The sequence below is a fragment of the Phyllobates terribilis genome, unplaced genomic scaffold (assembly GCF_046119375.1).
Source record: "Phyllobates terribilis strain yellow unplaced genomic scaffold, ASM4611937v1 Scaffold_10__3_contigs__length_209671492, whole genome shotgun sequence".
NCBI lineage: Eukaryota > Metazoa > Chordata > Amphibia > Anura > Dendrobatidae > Phyllobates > Phyllobates terribilis.
The window spans coordinates 130,618,868-130,645,694 of record NW_027362770.1 but is presented as its reverse complement, the minus strand read 5'-3'; the positions used below and the strand labels follow the sequence as shown (position 1 = coordinate 130,645,694).

The window sequence follows — 26,827 nt, the reverse complement described above, 5'->3', positions numbered from 1 at the left end:
ATGAGTCTTCTTGGGAATGATGCAACAAAATTTTCACGCCTTGATTTAGGGATCCTCTGCCATGCTTCCTTGCAGATTCTCTCCAGTTTCGTCAGGTTGGATGGTGAACATTGGTGGATAGCCATTTTCAGGTCTCTCCAGAGATGCTCAATTGTGTTTAGGTCAGGGCTCTGGCTGGGCCAGTCAAGTATGGTCACAGATTTGTTCTGAAGCCACTCCTTTGTTATTTTAGCTGTGCGCTTAGGGTCTTTGTCTTGTTGGAAGATAACCTTCGGCCAAGTCTGAGGTCCAGAGCACTCTGGAAGAGGTTTTCATGCAGGATATTTCTGTACTTGGCTGCATTCATGTTTCCTTCAGTTGCAACCAGTCATCCTGTCCCTGCATTTGTAAAACACAGCCATAGCATGATGCTGCCACCACCATGTTTCACTGTTGGGATTGTACTGGGCAGGTGATGAGCAGTGCCTGGTTTTCTCCACACATACTGCTTAGAATTATCACCAATAAGTATCTTCGTCTCATCAGACCAGAGAATCTTATTTCTCATAGTCTGGGAGTCCTTCATGTGTTTTTGAGCAAACTCTAAGCGGGCTTTCATATGTCTTGTAGTGAGGAGAGGCTTCCACCGGGCCACTCTGCCATAAAGGCCCGACTGGTGGTGGGCTTGCATTGATAGTTGACTTTATGGAATTTTCACCCATCTCCCTACTGCATCTCTGGAGCTCAGCCACAGTGATCTTGGGGTTCTTCTTTACCTCTTTCACCAACGCTTTCTCCCATGATTGCTAAGTTTGGCTGGACGGCCTGGTCTAGGAAGACTTGTAGTGGTCCCAAACTTCTTCCATTTAAGGATTATGGAGGCCAGTGTGCTCTTAGGAACCTTAAGTACTACAGAAATTCTTTTGTAACCTTGGCCAGATCTGTGCCTTACCACAATTCTGGCTCTGAGCAACTTGGGCAGTTCCTTTGAGCTCATGATTCTCATTTGGTTTGACATGCACTGTGAGCTGTGAGGTCTTATATAGATAGGTGTGTGCCTTTCCAAATAAAGTCCTAACAGTTTAATTAAACACAGCTGGACTCCAATGAAGGAGTAGAACCATCTCAAGGCGGATCACAAGGAAATGGACAGCATGCGACTTAAATATGAGTGTCTGATCAAAGGGTCGGAATACTTATGACCATGTGATATTTCTGTTTTTTTTTTTAATAAATGTGCAAAAATTTCTACATTTCTGTTTTTTTCAGTCAATATGGGATGCACAGTGTACTTTAATGAGAAAAAAATGAACTTTTTAGAATTTACCAAATGGCTGCAATGAAACAAAGAGTGATAAATTTAAAGGGGTCTGAATACTTTCCGTACCCACTGTATATATATACACTGTATATATACAGTTGGAACCAGAAGTTTACTTACACTATATAAAAGGACACATATGCATGTTTTTCTCAATATCTGCCATGAAATCAGAATAAACCTTTCCCATTTTAGGTCAATTAGGATTACCATAATTTTTTATATTTGGCAAATGCCAGAATAATGAGAGAGAAAGAATGTTTTAAGGCATTTTTATTACTTACAAAGTCAAAAGTTTACATACACTAAGATTACTATGCCTCTAAACATCTCTGGACTGCCCATATGATGATGTCATGTGTTTGGAAGCTTCTGTTTTTTTGGCAACATCTGAGTTAATTAGAGACACACCTGTGGATGTATTTTAATGCACACCTGAAACACACTGCTTCTTTGTGTAGCATCATGGGAAAGTCTAAAGAAATCAGCCAAGATATCAGGAAGAAAATTGTGGACTTACAAGTTTTACCAACTCCAAGAACCCCACCCCCTGCAAACCACGAACAGCCCAAAGATCAATACCAATGGCATTCAAATGAACGCCATCCTCTAACCAGAAATTTCCAACTCCTTCCTCAAGCTCATAATGTCTAACACTAACACCCCCGTTTCTGGATACGAAACTTGATACAGCCCTGTTCAACTTTATCCATGCCCTGTTAATCCCTTTCACCGATCTAGCCTCCCTCCATTTTAGTCTTGACACAATATCCGACCAAACTGTCAATACTTCCGGAAACGACGCCCACAATCTAAGAAAATCAAAGCGTATGTCTCTTATCAATTCTCTAACAGGCCTTAACCCCAAATCGTTCCCTCCCATGTGCACCATCAAAATATCTGGTGTTCTATCCAACCACGCCGCCTTGTGGAATTCAAGAAGAAACCTTCCCCAAACCATTCCCCTAAAACCCAACCACTGAACCACTACCTGCTCTCTGCAAAAACCCAGCTGCCTACCGTCTCGTCTCACGTCAGCTCGCAGAGCCCCCTGTGCACGAACGAATGACCGATAATCTACGCTAACAAGGAAACGCCACCTGTAAAAACTACAACATATTATTCAAATGATAATAACACACCACCCAACGTTGCCTAACTACGAACATAAGACAAATACCGATTAGAACTCCACCTTCCTATCCACTTTATCACTTCGGCACCTAACCCCAACCTGCCCGCTTCAGACGCCGCCCTGATTCTGAAAGAATGTGAACCATACACTTCCGGACTAAGGCCCAATTCCTGACCTCCTTTTTTGAAAACTCCTATGAATTGAAAGCACGATAAAAACTCACCATTTTCATGACATAACAACGGACTTGCACTCCCTTACCAAATTTGCCAATATGCTACTGAACATTTTTTTGGGGGCACATCAAAGACCCATCTACCGCACCCAAAACCACACACCTTCCTCTGCCCATTTGATCAGCCTTTGCACACCTGATGCAAAAATCAATGCCCCCTGCCCAACAACTTACATCCTCAGCCAACAAACCTCCAGCTTTGTTTTTACTAAGAGCTACCTACTTGCCTACTCTCAAAGCCCCAAAAAATGCCAAAGAAAATGCTAACCGAAACAGTATTCCTTCGAAACTGGAACGACAGATCCTATCCAGCACTAAGCCCAACCTTTCCAACATACTAAACGATAGCGGTCTACGCTTATGTAGAGTCCTAATACCCTTCCTAAACCCCTTAATGCCTGCTTAGCCAAAAAGGATTTTGTCACATCAGTCACACCTTGCAGCTTAAAACCAAAAGCCAGCCCTGCAACGAATTTGCTAATCCTAGACACTGACCACTCAATGTCCTCTGCCCTACCAACTAAAAACAGCACTGCTATCGTTCTATCTTCATCACTCTCCCCCGGGCCCCATTGCGACAACCAGCTATGCCATACTCGCCATGTTCCTTCGTATGACGGCCAAGTCTGCTTTGTAATAGACTCCCTTATCAACCGTCCTGCTCGTCCATAACCAACTGCCACAGATGCAAAGGGCATTCCAGTCCCACGTCCACTTCCTCCGGCGCCAATGCCCGGAATCGATCCCACTGTAAACAAGACAAGGAATCGGCAATAGAATTCTGCACACCTGAGACATGGACCCCTGTAATCCAGGCGTTCAATTCAAGACAACAAAGAACCAATTCCCTAACCAACTTAATCACCGGAGGAGATGAAGCTGACAAGCTGTTAAATACTGACACTACACCCATATTGTCACAATGGAAATGCACTCTCCTATTTGCAAAATTATCTCCCCAAATTGAAACTGCTACTACAATAGGAAATAGCTCCAACAGTGCCAGGTTCTTTGTAAAGACCCTCTCTATCCACGACTTTGGCCATTCACCGACCCTTACAATAGGCTCCATACCCGACGCCACCAGCCGCGTCCGTATAAATCTCACAATCAAAACGGCTCATAAACTCATGTTGAATTAAAGACCTACCTGTTAGAATCTATGTTGTTTTACTTTTCGGCCATCTTTTTGTGTTTTGCTGGCTTCTAGTCTTTTCCTCTGGTGCTGGGTGTCTTGGTCACGTGATCTCCTCACTCTTTATTGCTCAGCACCTGTCTCCCATTTCCCGCTGGACATCAGTGTTTTTTCGCTTGTGCTCTTGCTAAGTTGCCTTGTTAGTTCTTTGTTCTTAGGACAATTGATATCCTGGGACTTCTTGCTCCACCAGTTTTGTTTCCTTTTATCTTCATTTCTGCAACTTACTTTTCTTTGAGGAGGTCTCCTGTGTTTGCTCCCAGTTCTTAGATCTTTTAGGGACACACTTTCCCCTTCCTTCAGGTCTTCATTTGAGTTCAGTGCAGGAGTGTTGGTGGGGCTATTCACAAGGAATAGGGCACCCATCCCAGCGTAGGGTTTAAGCTGAGTCTCAGTGCACGGACAGCTTTTCCCTCCTATTCCTTAGTTCTAGGTTGCAGAACATAACAGTATGTCCAGAAAATTTGTTTTTTGGGTTACTTTGTCTCTTGCGATGGTTTTGAGATGGACCCGGTGAAAGTTCAGGCTGTGATGGAGTGGCCGAGGCCTGAGGGTTTGAAGTCCGTCCAGAGGTTTTTGGGGTTTGCCAATTATTACAGGAAATTCATAAAGAATTTCTCTGTCATCGCGAAACCCATTACTGATCTCACCAAGAAGGGTGTTAATACAGTCCAATGGTCCACTGAGGCTATTGAAGCTTATGAGTATCTCAAGGAGAGGTTCAGCTCTGCTCCTGTTCTTATCCAGACTGATGAGACCAAGCCATTTTTGGTTGAGGTGGATGCCTCATCTATAGGCGTAGGGGCAGTTCTGTCCCAGGAGGGTAAGGATGGGGTGCATCACTGTGCTTTCTTTTCAAAAAAATTTTGTAAGACAGAGTTCAACTATGATGTTGGGAATTGTGAGTTGTTGGCTATTAAACTCGCGTTCGAGCATTGGCGACATTTTTTGGAGAGGGCTTGACATCCTATACAGGTTTTCACTGATCATAAGAATTTGATTTATCTGGATGCAGCTAAACGTTTGAATGCCCGTCAGGCTAGGTGGGCACTGTTTTTTTCCCGGTTCAGTTTTTCTTTAACCTTTATCCCAGGGACAAAGAATGTTAAGGCTGACGCTTTGTCTTGTAGTTTCTCTCCAGCGGTGAATGCCGAGAGGGAGGAGTGTATTTTGCAGAGAGGGGTGGTGGTGGCCACATTGGATTCTGAGTTGGAGAATAGCATCCTAGGAGCTCAGAGTGCGGCACCAACTAACACTCCGTGTGGTAAATTGTTTTTGCCTAGAGCCTTGAGAAGAGCGTTGTTTGTTGAATGTCATGAGTCTCGGATGGCAGGTCACCCAGGGATTTCGGAAACTAGGAAGTCTATCGGTCGGAGTTTCTGGTGGCCAGGGTGGCAAAGGGAAGTCTTCAAGTGGGTGCGTCAGTGTTCTGGGTGCGCTAGGTCTAAGGCCTCTCACGCTCCGGCTGCGGGGTTGCTGTGCCCCTTGGAAGTTCCTAGTTCACCATGGATGCACCTTGCCATGGATTTTATCACCGATCTGCCTGTATCGGAGGGTTTTTCTGTCATCTGGGTTGTTGTGGACCGGTTTAGTTAAATGTGTCTTCTGGTTCCGTTCAACAAGTTACCTTGCGCTAAGACTCTTGCTAAGGCTTTTGTGAAGGAGATTGTCAGGCTCCATGGTGTTACCACGGACATTGTTTCCGGTAGAGGACCACAGTTTGTGGCTTACTTTTGCCGTGCTTTTTGTGACAGATTGAAAATTTATTTGTCATTCTTGCCGGGGTATCATCCAGAGTCCAATGGACAGACTGAAAGGAAGAACCAGGATGTCGAGCAGTTTTTGAGATGTTTTGTGGCAGACAATCAGGAAATGTGGTCAGAATTTCTACCACTTGCAGAGTTTGCCCTTAATAATCATACTTCTTCCTCGACTGGGTGTTCTCCTTTTTTTTGTTGTACTAGCAGGCATCCATCTTTTGGTCCATTTTCCAAAGTTGGGGCTGCTGTACCGGAGGAGGACAATTTTTCTGGTGATTTGGAGAGGGTTTGGACCAGTGTACGCCTGAATCTTAAAGAGGCTAACAGGAGATCAAAAAGGTATTTTGACAAAAAAAGAAAGGAGTCCTTGTTTGCTGTTGGGGACATGGTTTGGTTGTCCTCTAGGAATCTTCATTTGAAAATTCCTTCTAAAAAACTGGGGGCCTAAATTTGTGGGTCCTTTCAAAGTGCTTCAGATTGTCAACTCCGCAGCGGTGAGGTTGGGCATTCCCTCGTCCTGGAGGATTAATTCTGTGTTTCATGTGTCGTTACTTAAAAAGGCCGACTCGCCTGATAAGCAGACGAAGCCTACTGTTCCTCTTGTTGATGAGGACGGTGAATTTGAGATTTCTCGCATTTTGGATTCCAGGTGGCATAGAGGGAGATTACAGTATCTTATGTCCTGGAGAGGTTTTGGCCCCGGGGATAATTCCTGGGTGAAGGCCGAGGACGTCTCGGCCTCAAGGCTAATTAAAGCTTTTCACAGGAGATTTCCTGGTAATGCTCGGCCTAGAGGATCCGGAGGATCCTCGTAAAAGGGGAGGTACTGTTAGAATCTATGTTGTTTTACTTTTCGGCCATCTTTTTGTGGTTTGCTGGTTTCTAGTCTTTTCCTCTCGTGCTGGGTGTCTTGGTCACATGATCTCCTCACTCTTTATTACTCAGCACCTGTCTCCCATTCCCCGCTGGACATCAGTGTTTTTTCGCTTGTGCTCTGGCTAAGTTGCCTTGTTAGTTCTTTGTGCTTAGGACAATTGAAATCCTGGGACTTCTTGTTCCACCAGTTTTGTTTCCTTTTATCTTCATTTCTGGAACTTACTTTTCTTTGAGGAGGTCTCCTGTTTTTGCTCCCAGTCCTTAGATCTTTTAGGGACACCCTTTCCCCTTCCTTCAGGTCTTCGTTTGAGTTCAGTGCAGGAGTGTCGGTGGGGCTATTCACAAGGAATAGGGCACCCATCCCAGCGTTGGGTTTAAGCTGAGTCTCAGTGCAGGGACAGCTTTTCCCTCCTATTCCTTAGTTCTAAGTTGCAGAACATAACACTACCATTATAATTTTCCAATAACAACTTCCAAACTCGCAAATCTCCCTTCAGTTCCTTGTTTAACTGGATGAAATGATGGGGCGCCCGAACACCTGCTGTTGCCTGTGGCAACCTACAACAAAAAAATCCTGCCCATTGGCATAATCCTGCACGCAAAATTCAATCTACCTAACAGTGACTGCAACTCTTTTAAAGTCACCTTGTGTAACTTTCCAACTCTGTCCACCTCCTGCCTTAGGAGACTCAATTTATCCTCCGGCAAGCAACATTCCATCCTATCCGAATCAATTAATATCCCTAAAAAATTTATAATGGTGCGAGGCCCTTCCATCTTCTCCTTCGCTAATGGAACTCCAAACTGCTCTGCTACCCATACCAATGTTGCCAACAAATTCCTACATACGAACGACTCCGGAGGGCCGATAAACAAAAAATCATCCAAATAATTAATGACCGACTGCACGGATGCCACCTCCCTCACCACCCATTCCAAAAAGGTACTAAAAGTCTCGAACAAAGAACAGGAAATTGTGCAACCCATCAGCAAACATCGATCCACGTAATACTCGCCGTTCCAAAAACAACCTAACAACACGATACTCTCTGGGTGCACTGGCAGCAACCGAAATGCCGACTCAATATCAGTCTTAGCTAACCATGACCCAGGCCCGTATCTCCTCACCCACTGCACCGCCGCATCAAATGAAGTGTATTCCACTGAACATAAGTCTTGCGTGATACCATCATTAACCAGAAGCCCCTTTGGGTACGACAAATGTTGAATCAAACGAAACTTATTGGGTTCCTTCTTAGGTACCACTCCCAATGGATAAATAATCACGTCATCACGCTGTAAACTCTGAAAAGAATCCGCCATCCTACCCAGATCCACCTCCTTCCTCAACTTCTCGCTAACCACTCCCGGGTAAAGTGACGCCAACTGAAGGCTTCCCTTTCCCTTTTTTAAAACATTTTGATGCCCCGTGTGAGCTTCCGCTGCAACGGGAGCACACGTGTTTAAATTTACAACTGCTACCATACTTACACTGGCCGTCATTAAATTGCCAGCATGTTCCTGTCTTCTCTTTTGAACCTTGTGCCCCCTGATTGCTTCCTCCATGACCAACTGTCTGTGTCCCACTGCTTCCACTCCAATGAAAGGACTGCTCATACCTAGCTGGAGCCAATAACCTTTAACCACAGCCCTATGTCCTTTTGATCCCACCTGATCTCGGGCCTCACCGCTTTCCTCTGCCTAAATTGCTCATCGTATCTTAAGCACGTCTGCCCACCATAAATACGATGTGCCTCCCAAATAGAGTCCTGGTAACAAAAAAGGCCCGAGCAATTTTCCGGTGCTTTTTCCCCAACAACACTAGCTAGTATTGCAAACGGTTGCAGGCAGTTTATGAACGTCTGAGGAATCAGCCTCCACCTCTGCTTCTCCTCCTCTTCTTTTTTTACTGTCATCCTTCTTCCCCTTATCCAAATTAAACTTTTGGAGGAGAGAAAAAATTTCCACATATTCATCCTTCCAAATTTTTATTTCACTTCATTCTTCCACTGTGCCCCCAACAGCCCCTCAAAGCACACGTAAACCTCCCCTTTTGCTCGATTGTCAAGTTTGACGGCCCTCCCTTTCTCTTTCTCCGTCTGCACAGACACAGACACACCAGAGGATGCCCCATCCACCCCCCATTACTGCCCTGCTTAACTCCCCACCGACCTGTGGCCCAACCAACTGCCCGGGAACCCAAGCCTCTGTGGGCGAAACCCCTGCCCCAACCACTGACCTACCATCTAATCTTGCCAGAAACTGCAACAAACTTGTTAAAATGTCCCTGAGCCCAGGTATGACTGTCCCAGTCGCCCCACTAACATTCCTCCTGCTAGGCCCTACCAACTGACTACCCTCCATTCCTAATGACATTAAACCAACCGGTAACAGACCAGACATTGAAGCATGCTCACCGAGCTGCGCAGGTGCTGTGTCCCCACCAGCCGTAAGTCCCGAATCCCGCAGATCACTTTCACTGGCGCCGTCTCCGTGAAAATCTGATTCCTCTGACTCCTGATGCTGCGCCCTCGGCCTCCGCATCACCAGGGGGGACCCGAACAGATCCTGCAGCACCCTCCTCGCCACGAACCACAGATCGCCTCGGTGCGCCACTCCTTGCGGCAGCTCTAGACCCGGCCCGATCCGAAGACCCTGAAGATCCAGCCTGGTCCGTGAAGCTCTGACGATGACTGCCAGGCAGCTCCCTGTTGCTGCCCACTGCTCCGCACGCCATGCTCTGCATGTTAAAACCAGGCTGCAGGTCCAGTAAACTCTGCTGCCTGCTGACCGCCCTCGTGCCGCATTACCGCTGTTATGTTTAGCAGGCACACCAACAGGAGCATCGCCGGGTGTACCTGCCATGGGCCTGCCTCCTCTGTGCCTGCTCCCTGTTGTCACGCGCTACTGTGAGCCCCGTCTCTCGTGCCCACTTCTGTTGGAAGTTGTTTGCCGCATCTGCCTGCGACCTCCGGGAGGCCATACTTCTGATGCACCCGTTGCACCCGCCTCAAGCCGCGCCTGCTTCCGGTGCGGCCCTGCCTCGATTCCGGGACCGCAATGTAGGCCGCACTTCCGGTGCAGTCCGCACTTCCGGCGCGAGCCGCGTCCAACTTGTTGCAGCGCCACCAGGCCACCTGGGCGGATTCCCACCGGTGCGAGCCCGGCCGCGGGCGACCTCACCGCTGCGCTCACCTCCCGCAGAATCCTACCGCCTGGCCCAGCCCGGTCATGGGGGGCCTCCTTCCAGCTCAGCTTGCCTCCTGCCCCCTCCTTTACTAGTACAACTCCAAGTAACATCACAGTAAAAGATAATGCCTTACCAACACCAGGTAAGATTACCGATGCACTACAGGATGCAGAAAGCCTCCATGATAAAGACGGGGGCAACACATGTGCAAAATCCTGATGCAGACAGCCACTCACTAACCTGCCAATTCATGGACCCTTGACGTTTGGGTTGCGAGCTTGTGTATTTTGGCAAAAATATCGACCAATACTTCATGTGGTGTATTTATCTTACACACTATTTTTCTTTTTTTTTTGCACATTTTTTGCAGGATGTGGCCAGGCCTCTTTAGTGTTGGCTGGGTGAATTGGGGAGTCTGTCCTGTGGGGGTGCACGTATATAGTGCTTGGCAACCCGCCTGATCTAAAAGTATGGGCGTCATCAATAAACTGCAAGCCAGACACTGTGCATCACACATCTGTATGACTGGCGCCCTATGCAGACTCCATCGGTGTGCATGTATAATACTACACAGCCACCCCAACCATGAATTGGCAGGTTAGTGAGTGACTGTCTGCATCAGCATTTTGCACATGTGTTGCCCTTGCCTTTATCATGGAGGCTTGCTGCACCCTGTAGTGCATTGGTAATCTGTCCTGGTGTTGGTAAGGCATTATCTTTTATTGTGATGTTTTTTGAAATTATGTCCAATGTTAACCACTACAACTCCAAGTAAGTAATGAGGTTCTTATTCCAAAAATACTTAAATAGTGTGACAGTGGTGGGTGTGAACCTACTGTGTCATGGGCCGGACTTACCCTAGAGGGGCGTAACTAAGTGACTACCTGGTCTTCACTAGAGCCTCTGATGGTGAGGATAGACTTGTAGTCGCCAGGTGCCACTTCAGTTTTGTCCTCGGACCTCAGATCGAAGGGTCAGAGGCACAATATGAAGCACGGGGGGCAAACACAGAGATGAGGTCAGACAGTCCGAGGACAGGGCGGGCAGCACAGGATCAAAATATGAAGCCAGGATCAGGAGCGGAGGGATCAGACTAAACGAGAAAACAAGCCGGGTCGGTAACAAAAGAGTCAAAACAAAAATGCACGTAGACAGGGAGCTAGTGATGAACTAGAGTTAGAACCTAAGCTTAGGCAAGGTGTGGATGGAGGAGCAGCCTAATATATCCACTACTGGCAGGAGATAGGCCAGGGAAGCAAAACTCTGCAGGACACAGTGATTTTAAATTCCTGCAGAGTCTGGATCTCAATAGCTGGGTGGAGACTCTCCAGCAACAGGAGGATGTAGCAGTGCTGGAAGTGTTTGCATAAGGCAGCTCAGTGAGATGGTCTGAAACTGGGAGGAGCAGAGTGGTGCACACTGTGAGTAGGATGGTGCTCACAAACCGAGCAAGTCACCAGCATGACAATCAGTACTATTACTCTAAAAATACTTCCTAAAGAAACAGCTACATGCTATGTGGGGTCCTCAATTTTTTTAACTCCTTTCTAGAATTGGAATCTTAACATTCACCTAATTCTGTAGAAAAGCATGGTCCTGCATTCGACAAAACTCAAATGATTTGGTGAACATACCAATGTTATACAGTACAGTCCAAAAGTTTGGACACACCTTCTCATTTAAAGATTTTTCTGTATTTTCTTGACTATGAAAATTGTACATTCACACTGAAGGCATCAAAACTATGAATTAACACATGTGGAATTATATACTTAACAAAAAAGTGTGAAACAACTGAAAATATGTCTTATATTCTAGGTTCTTCAAAGTAGCCACCTTTTGCTTTGATGACTGCTTTGCACACTCTTGGCATTCTCTTGATGAGCTTCAAGATGTACTCACCGGAAATGGTCTTCCAACAATCTTGAAGGAGTTCCCAGAGATGCTTAGCACTTGTTGGCCCTTTTGCCTTCACTCTGCGGTCCAGCTCACCCCAAACCATCTCGATTGGGTTCAGGTCTGGTGACTGTGGAGGCCAGGTCATCTGGCATAGCACCCCATCACTCTCCTTCTTGGTCAAATAGCTCTTACACAGCCTGGAGGTGTGTTTGGGGTCATTGTACTGTTGAAAAATAAATGATGGTCCAACTAAACGCAAACCGGATGGAATAGCATGCCGCTGCAAGATGCTCTGGTAGCCATGCTGGTTCAGTATGCCTTCAATTTTGAATAAATCCCCAACAGTGTCACTAGCAAAGCACCCCCACACCATCAAACCTCCTCCTCCATGCTTCACGGTGGGAACCAGGCATGTAGAGTCCATCCGTTCACCTTTTCTGCGTCGCACAAAGACACGGTGGTTGGAACCAAAGATCTCAAATTTGGACTCATCAGACCAAAGCACAGATTTCCACTGGTCTAATGTCCATTCCTTGTGTTCTTTAGCCCAAACAAGTCTCTTCTGCTTGCTGCCTGTCCTTAGCAGTGGTTTCCTAGTAGCTATTTTACCATGAAGGCCTGCTGCACAAAGTCTCCTCTTAACAGTTGTTGAAGAGATGCGTCTGCTGCTGGAACTCTGTGTGGCATTGACCTGGTCTCTAATCTGAGCTGCTGTGTTAACCTGCGATTTCTGAGGCTGGTGACTCAGATAAACTTATCCTCAGAAGCAGAGGTGACTCTTGGTCTTCCTTTCCTGGGGCGGTCCTCATGTGAGCCAGTTTCTTTGCAGCGCTTGATGGTTTTTGCAACTGCACTTGGGGACACTTTCAAAGTTTTCTCAATTTTTCGGACTGACTGACCTTCATTTCTTAAAGTAATGATGGCCACTCGTTTTTCTTTACTTAGCTGCTTTTTTCTTGCCATAATACAAATTCTAACAGTCTATTCAGTAGGACTATCAGCTGTGTATCCACCAGACTTCTGCACAACACAACTGATGGTCCCACCCCCATTTATAAGGCAAGAAATCCCACTTATTAAACCTGACAGGGCACACCTGTGAAGTGAAAACCATTTCCGGTGACTACCTCTTGAAGCTCATCAAGAGAATGCCAAGAGTGTGCAAAGCAGTCATCAAAGCAAAAGGTGGCTACTTTGAAGAACCTAGACTATAAGACATATTTTCAGTTGTTTCACACTTTTTTGTTAAGTATATAATTCCACATGTGTTAATTCATAGTTTTGATGCCTTCAGTGTCAATGTACAATTTTCATAGTCATGAAAATACAGAAAAATCTTTAAATGAGAAGGTGTGTCCAAACTTTTGGTCTGTACTGTATGTCCATTATCTCTCCGGATACTTGTGCACTGTAAGTTGCAATTCACTCTTTTGATTGGCAAATTCCGTGTCATCAGTATTCTGCCTGCACTATAGGAACTGGAAATTCCTTCCCATATTTCCCAGCATGCATTGCTCAAGCCATTGTCCAATAGCTTGCCTGCCCTGAACTGAAAGTCTGCCTCTTTTTTATGCATATAAGCAGTTTGACAGAAAGGAGAGCAGAAAGACCAAAACCTTCCCCAGCTTCTCAATATTTGCCAGGTCTCTGCAGCTCGAGATGGATTACACTTGGCACCAGGCAGTGGACAAAAAGTTACATAAAACGTAGGCAGTGGCCGACATCTGGGCGATTTTTCTGGCGTAAGACAATATAACTTTTAAGTAAAGTGCTTTGCAGATTGTCTTTGAATCACATTATCCACCAAATGAGAGTTGTGACCATTAAATAGAAGGTGTCAAAAGACAATCACCTATTGTCTAACCTCTGTATAAGGAAATAAAAAAGTATAAATGAATTTCAGCATCAGGGTCTTCCATAAAAAGCCATAGTTTTATTGTACAAAAAAAGTATTAAAAAAATGCAAATCCCTCCTCCATACCACTATAAAAACATGTAAAATGCAGAGCAAACACGTTTCAGACGCATGTCCTTAGTCATTGCAAAGACTTGGAGGAGTTATTTTTTAAGTTTTTCAGTACATTAAATGGATGGTGTCATTCAAAACTTCAACTCATCCCACAAAAACCCTCATACGGGAAAGTTGATGGAATAATATAAAGTGTTTGCTCTTGCAAGAAGGGGAGGAAAAAACGAAAGAGTAAAAACGGTCCCTAGTGGGTTAAGTCAGGTTTTTATGTTAAACTTATTATTTTAAATATTTTGGATCATTTTTTTTTTTTTCATATAACCATTTGTGTTACAAAAAAAAATCTGAAATTTTTGCAATTTTCACACTTGCCACAAGGCTTCATTCTAGACTCTATAATTCCTGTTCTTTCATTAGCAGCAATAAACTGATTTGCATTGAAGTATGTAAAGAGTGTGCTCAAATCCAGGTGAATGTGATTCCGAAGGGTGGTAGAGTAGGTGAGCTGTGACCATCACTTTTTTTGAATGGTGTGTTATCTGCTGTATAAAGATGTGTTACTTTTCATAGTAATCCAGTTTGAAATGATAATGAGACTGCTGAAAAGTCTTCTGTATAGAACAGGGATGCGGCTCCGTCACTTGTACAAGTTTAAATGTAGAGTGCCGGCATCAGACACCAGGAGGCCCGAATCATCTGCTGAGGGACCGGCCTGGGAGGCATTTGCCCGTCTACCCCCCGGCCCAGCCCGCCCCTGCAGAGCAGGACGTGTTAGTCCTAGTGACTGTTTGAAAATTGCAAGATATATATATATATATATATATATATATATATATATATATTTATAAGAGAGGATACAGACAGGACAGCGTGGGATTGCAGATGATTCTTTTTGTGAGGCAAAACATTTCACTGCCTGTTTTTAAACAATGTTTTACCTCAAAGAAAGAATCAGCTGAGATCCCATCCTGTAATGTCTGTATACTCTTTTGCTTCCTCCCCTGCCCAGGAGCTGTGGTATGATCAGACCATGTTCCTGTACAGTCAGACACAGCCATTACACAGCACACAGCAGGGGCACATTTATAAGATTATCTCAGCACAGGAACATTCTATTTAAACACATCCAATTGTGAAAATTATTATTATTGCAAGACCTATTGATTGAAATGTTGATTAAAATTGACTTTGCTAGTGGAAGAAATCCCTTAAGTCATTTTCTGATGATACATTCCCTTTAAAAGAATGAATGGAAGTCATTTTCCAGTACCATAGTGGATACAGTACATAAGAGTCCGCTCACGTTCAGTAGAAAATGTGAAATATTTTTTAAATATCTCACGGCAGAGATGATGACTATAGAGCAGGAGCTGTCAATTTTGAGGAGGAAAATGATGTGATTTGTATCTGAATGTTACAGGAAAGAAAAAACATAAACCCTTTACCGCGACTAACGTCCTGTTGCATTATTAAAGTGCACGATGTGGCCACGTCTCAGCTTGATTCTCAGCATCTCTGAGATGGCAGCTCTAAAAATGAGCTAAGTAACGTGTTCAGCTCTGCGGGAGAGTCCTGGGATGTGCTCCCCGCAGCTTCTGCACCCTCGTCTATGTTCACACCTATTGTTTGCCATCAATTCCAGTTCATTTTTTTTAACTGCTTCTGCTTGGAATCAAACCGCTCTCTATACTTAACATTATAAAGTGAAAGATTGCGGCAGCGGAGCCACTGAAGGAACGACGGCAGAACCACCGGCACAGGAAAATGACCGCCAGCGTTTTCCTGAAGTGTCTTCGCCTGGGAAAACTCAGAGGCTGCGTGTGCATATAGCTTTAAAGGAATCTGAGTGAATAAGGTGGTCCGCTTTAGTTCAGGACCTTCACCTATTTGCTAGAAAGATAGGGTCTGATTTAGAATTTGCACTTTTTTAAGTCGTTTTTCTTTTGACTCGTGGTTTTCACTGTTGTTCTTTTGCACCAAATTCATCAAATTGCCGCACGCAGTTCAAGAAAAATGCACAAAGCACAATTTTTTTTCTGTCTTTAAGTGATTTTGCTAATTTTTAGTGGGAAAAGTCGCATGTTTTGCAAAATAGCTCAAAAATTGCGAATATAAAATCACTCCAGGGGAAGAACAAAGTAGGGTTGCACCAAATTTTAAGACTTTTAAAGAAAAGTCGCATTTCATGAATCTGTCTAGAACATCTGGAAAAGCCACATTGATGTAAAAATCAGAAACCTAACTAAACCACAAAAGACAACTTGAAAATAGTCGCAGATCGTTTGATGAATCAAAAAGTCAATAACTGAGAGGTATTCACACCCAAAAACTGGAAGGAAAAGCATTGATGAATCAGGCACATAGTCTTTAGCTCTGGAGGACCGAGAACGCCTATGAACAAGCCATTGTATTCAGAAGTGACTGTGTAATGCTTTATTTCGCCTGTGGTGGCACTGCAGGAAATCTGAACACTTGCTACTCGGTTGTCCCCACAGATTAGAGTTGATCATTGTGATAATTTTATCATAAGGGAAATTTTCTATTATAATGAAATTGTCCAAAAAAAGATTGCTTTTCACACCTGATTCCCCTTTGAAACCGTGATCAGTCTGGATAAAAATTTGAATATTTGGGGTACATGACCGTTATTGCACAGGGTTGAGACAATGTTCAGATTACCACAACGCTTTTCATAATTGCTAGTGATGAGCGAACGTGCTCGCCACTGCGTGGTACTCACTCGGTACACTGCTCACAATTAAAGAGGATGCATTGCAGGCGGAGTACAATGAGATGGAGCAAGGAGTCATACAGGGTGGTTACACACAGCCCAACCTCATCTCTTCCCAACGTGTATTGAGTGACAATGAGAACGAGGAGGAGGAGGAAGAACAGGAGCTAGTTTCCTGCGCTATAGACGGTACTACCTGCACAACTGTCATACCGTCTGTTCAGCTTGGATGGCCTAAGGACAGGGAGGAGGAGGAGGAGGATGAGGAGGAGAGCATGGTCAGTCATCCTCTTGGTGAGGACTCGGAAGTCTTGCCTCTTTGCAGTCTGGCACACATGGCTGAGTTTATGTTACGCTGCCTTTACTGTGACCCTCGCGTTGTCCAAATTTTGGGTGACAGTCATCACTGGTTGGTGAGACTTCTAGACCCACGCTGCTATGAGAACTTTCTGTTTCTTATTCCCTTGCAGGACAGGCCTAATAAAATGGTGCAGTACAATATGGCCCTTGTTGCGGAATTATTTAAAAAATTCCCATCTGAAAATGCTGGCGGCAGTAGACAACCAAGGAGTACAGGCGAGAGAGACACAAATGCAATCCAGCGGAGGCAGGGGAACACTGTCAAAGTTCTGGGACAGTTTTCTCAGCCCCTCCCATCGCACAGGCCCTAAGGTGTGGGGTACTCTCACAAGGAGGGAAAAGTTTCGGAAGATGGTGAGTGAGTACCTTGCCGACCGTACCAACGTCCTCCATGGTTCCTCTGTGCCTTATAATTATTAGGTATCCAAGCTAGACACGTGGCATGAACTGGCTCTCTACGTCTTGGAGATCCTTGCCAGCCCTACCGCTAGTGTTTTGTAAGAGCGGGTTTTTAGTGCCGCAGGTGGAATTATATCCGAGAGGTGCATCCACCTGTCAACTGAAAATGCTGACAGGCTAACTCTTATAAAAATGAACAAGGGCTGGATTGGGCCAGACTTCTAAACACCACCAATTGATAGCAGCATAGCATAAACTCAAATACAGTGTCTTTTTTTTGGGGAGGTCTAACTCTACTTCCCATGCACCTCTGTCGTCACACCCAGACATGGGTATATGCTTCCTCATTTTGTCTATTTGCTCTTGTCCTCATCCTTCTCCTCATCCTCATCCTCCACATCCTCCTCCATATCACCACCATAGCTACGATATTACCATTTCTATGTATGTCTCTTGCAAGGGACATTGGAGTTCCTCCAAATTTTTGCCAACCATTGCATTCACTGCATAGGCAAACAGCATGGAATACCCACTTCCTAAAAATGGGAACATTGTTTGCAGGAGGCCCTCCGACCTTTAAGTCTCTTGCAAGGGGCATTGGAATTCCTCCAAATTTTTGGCAGCCATTGCATTCACTGCATAGATAAACAGTATGGGAGACCCACTTCCTAATAATGGGAACATTGTTTTCAGGAGGAAGTCTGACCTCTACGTCTCTTGCAAGGGGCTTTGGAGTTCTCCAAATTTTTGGCAGCCATTGCAGTCACTGCATAGGCAAACAGTATGGGAGACACACTCCTTTCTAATGGTAACATGTTGTTACTGTGGCCAAGCTCTATGTGTGTTTAAATTTTTAGTGGGGTTTTTCCTAAATTTTGGCAGCTGTTGGACTCACTGCATACCCTATAACTGTATAGAAGACCCTCTCCTTTCCAATGGGAACATGTCGTTACTGTGGCCGGGCTCTATGTATCTTTAAATTGTTAGTGGGTTTTTTCCCAAATTTTGTCAGCCCTTGCAGTCACAGCATTACCACTATAGGAGACCCACTCCTTTATAATGGGAACATTTTTTTTTACTGAGACCCTCCTCTATGTCTCTTCAAAGGGGTTTGCGATGCATAAGCAAAAACAGTATAGGAGACCCACTCTTTAATAATGGGAACAACAAAGCATAGCCGGCTGATGGCCTTTTAAGAATAGTAAGGCTGCAAAAATAGTGTTTGTGACTTTCACAATCCCTCCTTCATAAATTAAACAGGATGTGTCTGATGATGTGTCACACACCACATGGCCAGATAAGGTTGTAAAATGTTAAAATGAATGCATTTGTCATGGTTGAAAGCAATGCAAAAGTGCAAAAACTCATCAAAAACGCTATGTGTGAACATAGCCCAAGGTGTGGATGAGCATTTTTGTTTTTGGTTATTTATTTTGCCTTATATACAAGTCATTACCCTGGAAAGGATGTTCCTTAACATTTCTCCCAGGAAAATCCATTTTGGTTTCGTTTTTGTATGTTTTATTGTGAGTCCGTAAAAGTGGCGTAATACTCTGACAACGTTGTTGACAGCAGTGATCTGGGAGTCAGAAATGCTTCCAGGGGTCTTCCCCATGCTGTTCCAATGTCACTTGAGCACTATTCCCATCGATTTGGGCAATTTTTAGGCCCTCTGCAGACCACCGGGGTGGAGCCGCCAAAAAAATGCTTGAATTTCCCATAGACTTAGATTGGGCTCGTTGCTCAGACCGAGCACTCAAGCATTCCAATGTGCTCGAACCGAGAAACGAGTACCCGAGCATTTTAGTGCTCGCTCATCACTAATAATTGCGCATCAAGAGAATTTGAAAACAATTAGGTCAAATTCGATGTCCAGGAAACATGGTCTGAGTACGGACCATGATGTATCGACTGCCTATGTGGCTGACAAATTTGGGTCAGGAGACCTGCAAGTGCTTCGCACTTCATGGACTCTGAATTCTCCCCACTGTTGGGTTCACACTCTGTGTCCATTTCTGACAGTACTATAGACAATGAATGGAGAGGGGGTTGAGCATGTGCACCTCTGCTTCCTTCAAGACAGGATTCTGCAGAGCCCAAACTCTGGGATCTAAACACTGTGGGTCTCAGCCATTGGACGCCCAGCAATTAGTAAATAATCCTGGATCTCATAGATAAGGGATAACTTACTATTTTGAGAATAGCTCTTTAAATGAGCACCGATCTTCAGATTATATTGTTAATTTAAAAAATGCCTGTGTAATCCCATTTTAAGAAGAAAAGTAAGGGGTCAACCTCCGAATCTTTCTCACCTCCCAATTCTGTGATTTTTGTGAATGTTGTATCCCTATCCACATAAAATCCAGGAAGACGAACAAGAGATGAAGAATGAAAAATAGAAGATCCAATTCTTACCTGCTTTAGCCACTTGATCTACTGGAACACCTAATTCCTTGGACATATAACCCAAGACTGAGAAGATCGCAAATCCTGCCAGAATGCTGGTGAATGCATTCCCAAGTGTGACAATAAAAGTGTCCCTAAAATATAAAGTAAAATCTGTCACATACAGGGGTATTCTTCTTTAAAGAGGACCTTTTAACACATTTTTCATGCTGAACTGGAAAAAAAATTTTTTATTTCGCCTCTTTGTTGCAGCGAATGTTGGCTTCCAATGAGTTAGTCTTTTTTTTAAGTCCAAGTGGGTGTTATGAGTTTTCTTTAGGGGCGTCTATTTTTTCCCTGTATGATGCCGTTCAATCATAAGCAGGCAGCAAACACTCAAAGGAAATAAGAACGCACCCCACAATAGCTTAAGGCAGGTTTCTCAGTGTGTGAGATGTAAGGATATAGCTCTGATCTCCTGGTCTAACCTCCTGCATTTTTAGGAAGCACAGATGATTGACACCATTTAGATAATGTCCTTGTGGGTGTAGGGGCAGCACAGCTGAGTATAACTGTTTCACATTACAAACCCTTCTATCAGATCTCCTCCTCTCATAGCAATGTCCACTCTGCTGTACTGCCCCTACTCCACACCAACTGTCCAGAGATGAAATCTCAAAGTATCAGTATCACACAAAAGAAAAAAAAATGGGGGAGACAAACACACATAGGATGATATTGAAAGATACAGATGAGAAGGAAGTTATGAAGTTGCTTACCTAAAAAGGTTGTGATTGTCACAACTCCAATAATTGTCCATGAATATTACAGCTGCTGCAGTACTGTTGTAAAAAGGAAACAGTTCCAGAGTGGAATAGTTTTGTAGTTTATATTTTTACACGTTTCATACTCGCACCAAACTATTTTTCAAAAACAAATTAAATAGCACAAATCATTTTTTTATTTATGTAGTTTGTTTTTTAAAAAGAGCTCAGTGCAAGCATGAAACAAATAAAAATAAAAACTACAAAAATTACTATTTCACTCTGGAACTGTTTCCTTTTTATTTCAAAAGTCAATGTGCTTTTTCTACTAGTATCACACTAATGCCTGTTCTCAATTTGTAATCACTCTGCAGTGAGATCAGAGTAGTGTGTCATTACATCTCACAGAGGAGCAGTCCTGGAAAGGCAGCTTACTCCTGTGTGAGATTTAATGATAGCTCTGATCTCAAGATAATTGAGCACAGCAGACATAAGTGTGATCACTCAGACACTCATCAAGAGAACTGATAGAATGGCTTGTAATGTGACGCACGAAATCTCAGCTGCACTGTTACTCCGCCCACATTGACTCATGGAAGAGTTTAGAACAGGAGATCAGAGCTGTAGCATTACATCTCACACACTGAGAAACCTAAGCTATTCTGGGGTGTGTTCTTCTTTTTGCAGTGAGTTGCTGCCTGCTTAAGATTGGTCGGCATCATACAGGGAGAAAAAGTACACGCCCCTAGTCAAAATTGTCTGATAACTCCCACTTGAACTTAAAAAAAGTTCTCATCATGTGCCAAATACTTTGATTGCTAACATCTCCGCAACAGTGGCGAAATGAAAAAAAAAATTGGTGAAAGGCCCTCTTTAAGAAAATTAATGCAATGAAAAATTAGACATGTTTCCAATTCAATTCCCATATCAATTCGTTCATGGTTTGGAGATATCAGTCTTTTGTTAAAAAAATGGAACATTGTCTACATTAAACAACAATTTAAATATATTTCCAGTGATCTATAGGCGAAATGATTAATGCAAGGAGGTCCACACTTGCTCATTAGGGAAATATGACTTAAGTGGTCGGCATAATACATTGATCAGTAGATGTTGTTGGACCTCATTGGACAGACATTAATTTTCCAGTATTTGTGGTTATTTTATATCTGATGCTGATTTCTTTTTGTTATAGAAATTTTTAAACAGATTTGACACCAGAGCGGCAAGAAGAAAATGCCCATATTTACCTGTAAATGTTTTGCTGAAACGTATTGTAGGATGCAAATGTCAGAAGCCCTCCGAACCCGACCCCGAGGGAATAAAAGATCTGCAGGGCCGCTTCTATCCACACCTATTATTAAATGCACAGTATATCATCAAACTAAGAGTACAGAGAGAGAAAAATATTAAAAAGGAATTTCGGACATATCATAGATACAGGAGGGGAGATGAGCACTATTGTCACCATGTTCATCTGTTACTGCCCCATCATAAGATGCCAGATATTCATTTTCCAATGTGTTATCATGACAGTGATCAATAGAGATCAGTCGAAATTATCAAGACCCTGGTCCAGTGGTCAGCTTACTATTCTATGGCTGGACGGGAGCCTTGATGAGCCATCCAAAGCTCGTCTTTAGATTGGCGCGAGGTCGTGTGTTTGTTCAAAGTTGTATGTAGCCCAAAATGGTACCAACTAAACCTACAACTCAAAAACATACAGATTCTTCTAGTGAAGTCTGAAGGAAGCCAACATTTTATAATTTTAAGTATCTCTATGTAGGGGATGTGGAGCTTTGTTTTACAAAAAAAAAACTAGCTCAGATCCCCCTAAAAACTTTAATAAGAAATTGAAGAGCACAAAATGTTCATCCTAAAAATAACATGGTGGTAAAATGCAGAGGCTAAGATTAAAGCGGATTTCATATTGTAAATTGCATATATTATTACATACAGAACATCTCTTTGACCTGATATAAATGTGTATTTCCTTTGAAAATTCATGTCAGGAAGGATGTCTGTATAATTCTGAAAGTTTAATTTAGTTTCTACCTACTGATTGACAACTTCTCAGTGACCCTCCTCCCTGCTGAAATCTCACACTGCTAAGTATAAGCTGCAGGTGTCAATCAGTATGGAATACTAAAATGCTCAATTTAATACTAGGATTGTATAGCCATTTTGACATGGATTTTCCCAGTAAGACCAACAGCCTCACCGGTTCTATAGTTATTATATAATGTAGGCAGTTCGTATTGTGAAATCTGGTGATAGATCACTTTTAAAGCACTTATAAGTTGTATAACAGCTGACAATATTTCCACATCCACTGAAGTGTAGTACCAAGTGTAAGCAAGAAGGGAATTTAGAAAATTTAAGAGAGAATGGATTTTTTATCTTTTTTTTTAAACAACACCCTTTATGCCAGAAAATTGGCTTAAAAAAGACTCGCAAGTGGCATTTTGTGCAAAATTTGCAACTTTTTACTTACTTAATTCAATGGCTATAAGTTCAAGATTGGCATATCAAACGCTAGTCTTTAAAAATTCCAGCCAAGATCTTTAAAATGGACTGAATTTGCAAGTCATGAATTTGGACGATAATTGAAATCCTAATTTTACAATTTGCGATCACAAGGTTGCAGGATACTTTTCTTCCAATCTCTAGCAGGACACTTTCATTTTAACCATCAGGTATTTACCTTTGAAGACAACAAGTGGTCAAACTGTGGTGTGAGATAGAATTTGACCCCAATCCACGCTCCATCCAATGTCACTCCACGGATTAAGAGCATGATCAGGATTAAGTATGGGAATGTTGCTGTGAAATAGACCACCTAAATATAGAGAGAAACAGTAATGTACATAATCCAGCATCGATGTGAGATACTTCTATAGTGATCTCTATGGACATTTATATTCTAACTGGTTTTGGACAAGTTTCTTAAAGTATAAAATATTTAGAAAACTTGGAAGTTTTTCTCAGTTTCTGCTCCAAAAACTCTGCAAAAAGACTCCACGTGAACACATCCTAAGCCTCTGTGGACACGGAGTGTTTGCTGTTCTTTTAAAGCAGAAACTGGCTATGTGCACACAGAATATATTAAGGAGCTTTTGGAGCAGAAACTGAGTGGAAAATTTTCATACCTTCCTCTTAATCTCAAAACTCCTCAAAAACGTTGAGTTTCTGCTCAGTTTTTGGCTTCAAAAATGCTGCAAAAAGAGTCTGTGTGCACATAGCTACTGAGAGGAAACTCAAGATTTTTGAGGAGTTTTGAGTTTTGGAGGAGGATTTGGAGAGTTTCCATCCAGTTTCTTCTTCAAAAACTCTTCAAAAAACTATGTGCACATAACCCAAAAGAGTTTTCTGCTTTTAAAAAAGGTTCCCTAGCTAAAAAAACCAATATGAGCCTTATTTACTCTCCGAGTCCAGCGCTAAGTCTCCACTGTTGCTCTCGATGTCTATTATTATCTGCAGCGTTGATGTCATGTTGACAATGCTGCAGCCAATCAGTGACTTTAGTTGTTCGAGCCATCTACTCAGGTAGAGCCACTAAGTTCCATCATTGACTGTAGCTCTATTGATGTCACGTCAGCGCTGCACTCAGTAGCAGACACCAGGATCAGTGGTGGGCACTCAATGCTAGACCTGGGAAGGATAAGTAAAGAACAGTTTGTTTTTTTAAAGCAAACCACAGGCGGAGGAGAGGAATCTTCTCAAACTGAAAAGCCCCCTTTGGCAATGAACTTCTTCAGTTTCTTGTGCTGGTGAGGGACATCTAGAAACCTTCTTGGGTTAATAGTATCCTCTAGTCTTTTCATTGTTATGACATGAACTAGAAATATATTAGTTTATAATCCATACCTTGCCTGATGATTTCACTCCCTTTAGAATGCAAAGATACACAATGACCCAGGCCAAGAGAAGACACAGACACAGGTTCCACCGAATTCGTCCTGGATCCCCAATTCCAGAACTCCCTTGTATGTGGAGAACGTAGCGACTTCAGTGGATGCATTGACCATAGAAATCACAATATAAAATGGATAGGTAGACATTATTGATAATGTTTGGCTACTTTGACAAATCTGCTACACCGAACATTATCATATTTATATTTTTCAAGTTCTTTGGTCTAAAAAAAATCAATAACCAATGAAGACCATTTTAGGTCCCTCCACACTCACCTCCAGTACTCTTCACTTGGGCTGACTGTGCTGGAAATGTTGATTGGCATTGCAGAATTGCTGGTCCGGATGAGATGGTGGTCCAGACAGAGATCAGTATTCCACCAGTTGCCACAATGTTCCCAGGGCAAACTACTGGTCAGGGAGGCGAAGAGGTAGAATAAGACGTAGGCTATTATCATGTTGTAGTAGATGGCTACCAGGGCAACAATTAGCAGCATGCCCATGCCAACACCTTTGGAGTAGAGACAAAGACATAGGAGAGTCACATTTGTAGCACAAAAGTCCCATTACACTGCCTGAATTCTTAATGGCTAAGCCATAATGGTTCTTGATCTGGCGCAACAATAGAAAGTTGGGAAAATTATAGATCCCCAAGCTCTTAAGGTTTAGTAAAGGCCTCCTAATACAGAACATGAGTAAGGATGCTTACACTCACCTTTAAAAAGTGGACTTATTTTCCACACTGCCAGTGGTCCAAGGCTGGAAAATTGGCCTAAGGACAATTCCATGAAGAAGAGTGGGATTCCACAAATGGCCAACATGATGAAGTATGGAATAAGAAATGCCCCTGAAAGATAAGAATTTTTATTACAGTGCGCCTTTGATGATAACTACATAAAGGGAGACTAAATTTTTAAATATTTTTGATATTTTTTAGCCTTTGCAGAGTGTTTGCATAGTGGTCCTGAGACACCTGCCAATTGCCCCAACCCAGAGGCCGAGGCACATTAGCTTAATTAGCTTATATCTTAGGCTTAAAGGGGTTGTCGGGGACTTTTACATCGATGGCCTATCCTTAAGACAGCTCATCAATATCGGTGGGGGTGCGACACCTGGCATCCCCGCCAATCAATTGTTCCCAGTGCTAGTGGAGGTTGGAAGTGCCAGTTGTAGAGTTGCACTGCACAACTCTGTCAACTGTATAGTGGCCGAGGCCGGATACTAGACATCCGCCCCATATTGATTTGAATAGGGGGCGGATGTGCAATACTCAGTCGATGCCACAATACTGTTGATGGAGTCATGCTATGCAGCTCCGCAACTGAGCACTAAAAGCCACCACCACCCCTGGGAACAGCTGATCGGCGAGGATGTAGGTGTCACTCCCCCTCCAATTAGATATTGATGATTTATCCCAAGGATAAGCCACCAATGGAACAACCCCTTTAAGTGTATACATTTTCATAGACTTTCTATTGAACCTTTACTGCAATCTGCTTACACTGCAGTATCAGCTAACCACTTCTGTCTCTTGAGTGATACAAGAGGGTCACTAAACCCCGACCTCACCAATAAACACCCTACTGCTACCACAAATAAAATGCATCTAAATACAGCACAGAATATAAACTGGTCCAGCTAGACTCCTGGTGAATAAATCAAACTTAAAGTGGTCATATCAGGTATGAGAAAAACATAAAAAGTGACAGTAGATGAAAGGATGAGATTTTTCTTAAATACTTGTCATTAGCAAATCTGATGGTTTCCCTGAGTATTACAGAGACACAGCTTCTACTTTCACTTTGCAGGACTGTTGAGCGCAAAATCTGGTGAACTACTCATCTCTGAGTAATATCAACTGTGAGAGGGGGGATGATGCTATACGGCATATGAATAGTAAATAGAGTGATGTGCACGGATCTGGCAGAATATGGCCTGGTTTGCCACTTTGTCTAGAGTAAAATGGGAAAATCGATTTGCCTATTTTTTTATGATTTCGCCAAAAGAGAATCACAACACATTGAATTAACAAAATGAAAATCAAGCTAAAACTTACATCACCTCCTTCCAGAAACCTGAACATTACGTCATAGAAAAAAATGGTTATTTATAAGACATGTAGTAAAATAAATCCCCTGTGAGTTTTTAAATCGAAATAAGGGAGTAGGATACAGCTTGAAGCTGCTTCTAAAGGGTCATTTTGCAAGGGGAGGACACAGCTGCTTATAAAGGGTTAATCTGGGTCAGCAACAACACACAGAGAGACTGTGACAGAATTTACCTCAGTTGCTATTTCTAGTCTCCTTGTCCTGCTGCTACATAATGCAGAGGAATTCACCTATACTTAGGCCATATTCATTAGATCTCTGGCAGCCGAATGATGCTTTGGTCAATTGCTCTGCCGATAGTCATATCAGTTGGCTCTTACGAGACATCCCTGCTTGCAGCTTATCTCCAGGAGAACAAAACAACTGACACTACAGTCCAAAATCTGACATACCCGATCAACATCTCGTCCAACAATCAGTTAACTGGAGCTCCCATACACCTTAGATTGTCAGCCAGCGGTAGGCATACCATTAGTGCAACATGTGCAGCCGCACAGGGGATCAAGAGGTAAGGGGGCCCACTTTCACATTCAAATCAGCAAGCAGGTCCTTTCACAGATGCAAACAGGGGTCCATATGCTGTTCTTGTACATGAGTCCTCTTCTGT

The 26,827-nt window shown here is 43.2% G+C and overlaps 1 protein-coding gene across 1 annotated transcript in view; it reads right to left on the bottom strand.

Moving 5' to 3' along the window:
* SLC6A7 (solute carrier family 6 member 7) overlaps window positions 1-26,827 on the bottom strand; it is a 215,126-nt gene that overhangs the window by 116,032 nt on the left and 72,267 nt on the right. The window contains exons 3-8 of the mRNA XM_073649788.1: window positions 24,828-24,959; window positions 24,389-24,623; window positions 24,066-24,204; window positions 22,903-23,037; window positions 21,449-21,552; window positions 19,465-19,589 (exon numbers count right to left, since the gene is read on the bottom strand). Coding sequence (XP_073505889.1) covers window positions 19,465-19,589; window positions 21,449-21,552; window positions 22,903-23,037; window positions 24,066-24,204; window positions 24,389-24,623; window positions 24,828-24,959 — 870 coding nt within the window. The remainder of the gene's footprint in view (window positions 1-19,464; window positions 19,590-21,448; window positions 21,553-22,902; window positions 23,038-24,065; window positions 24,205-24,388; window positions 24,624-24,827; window positions 24,960-26,827) is intronic.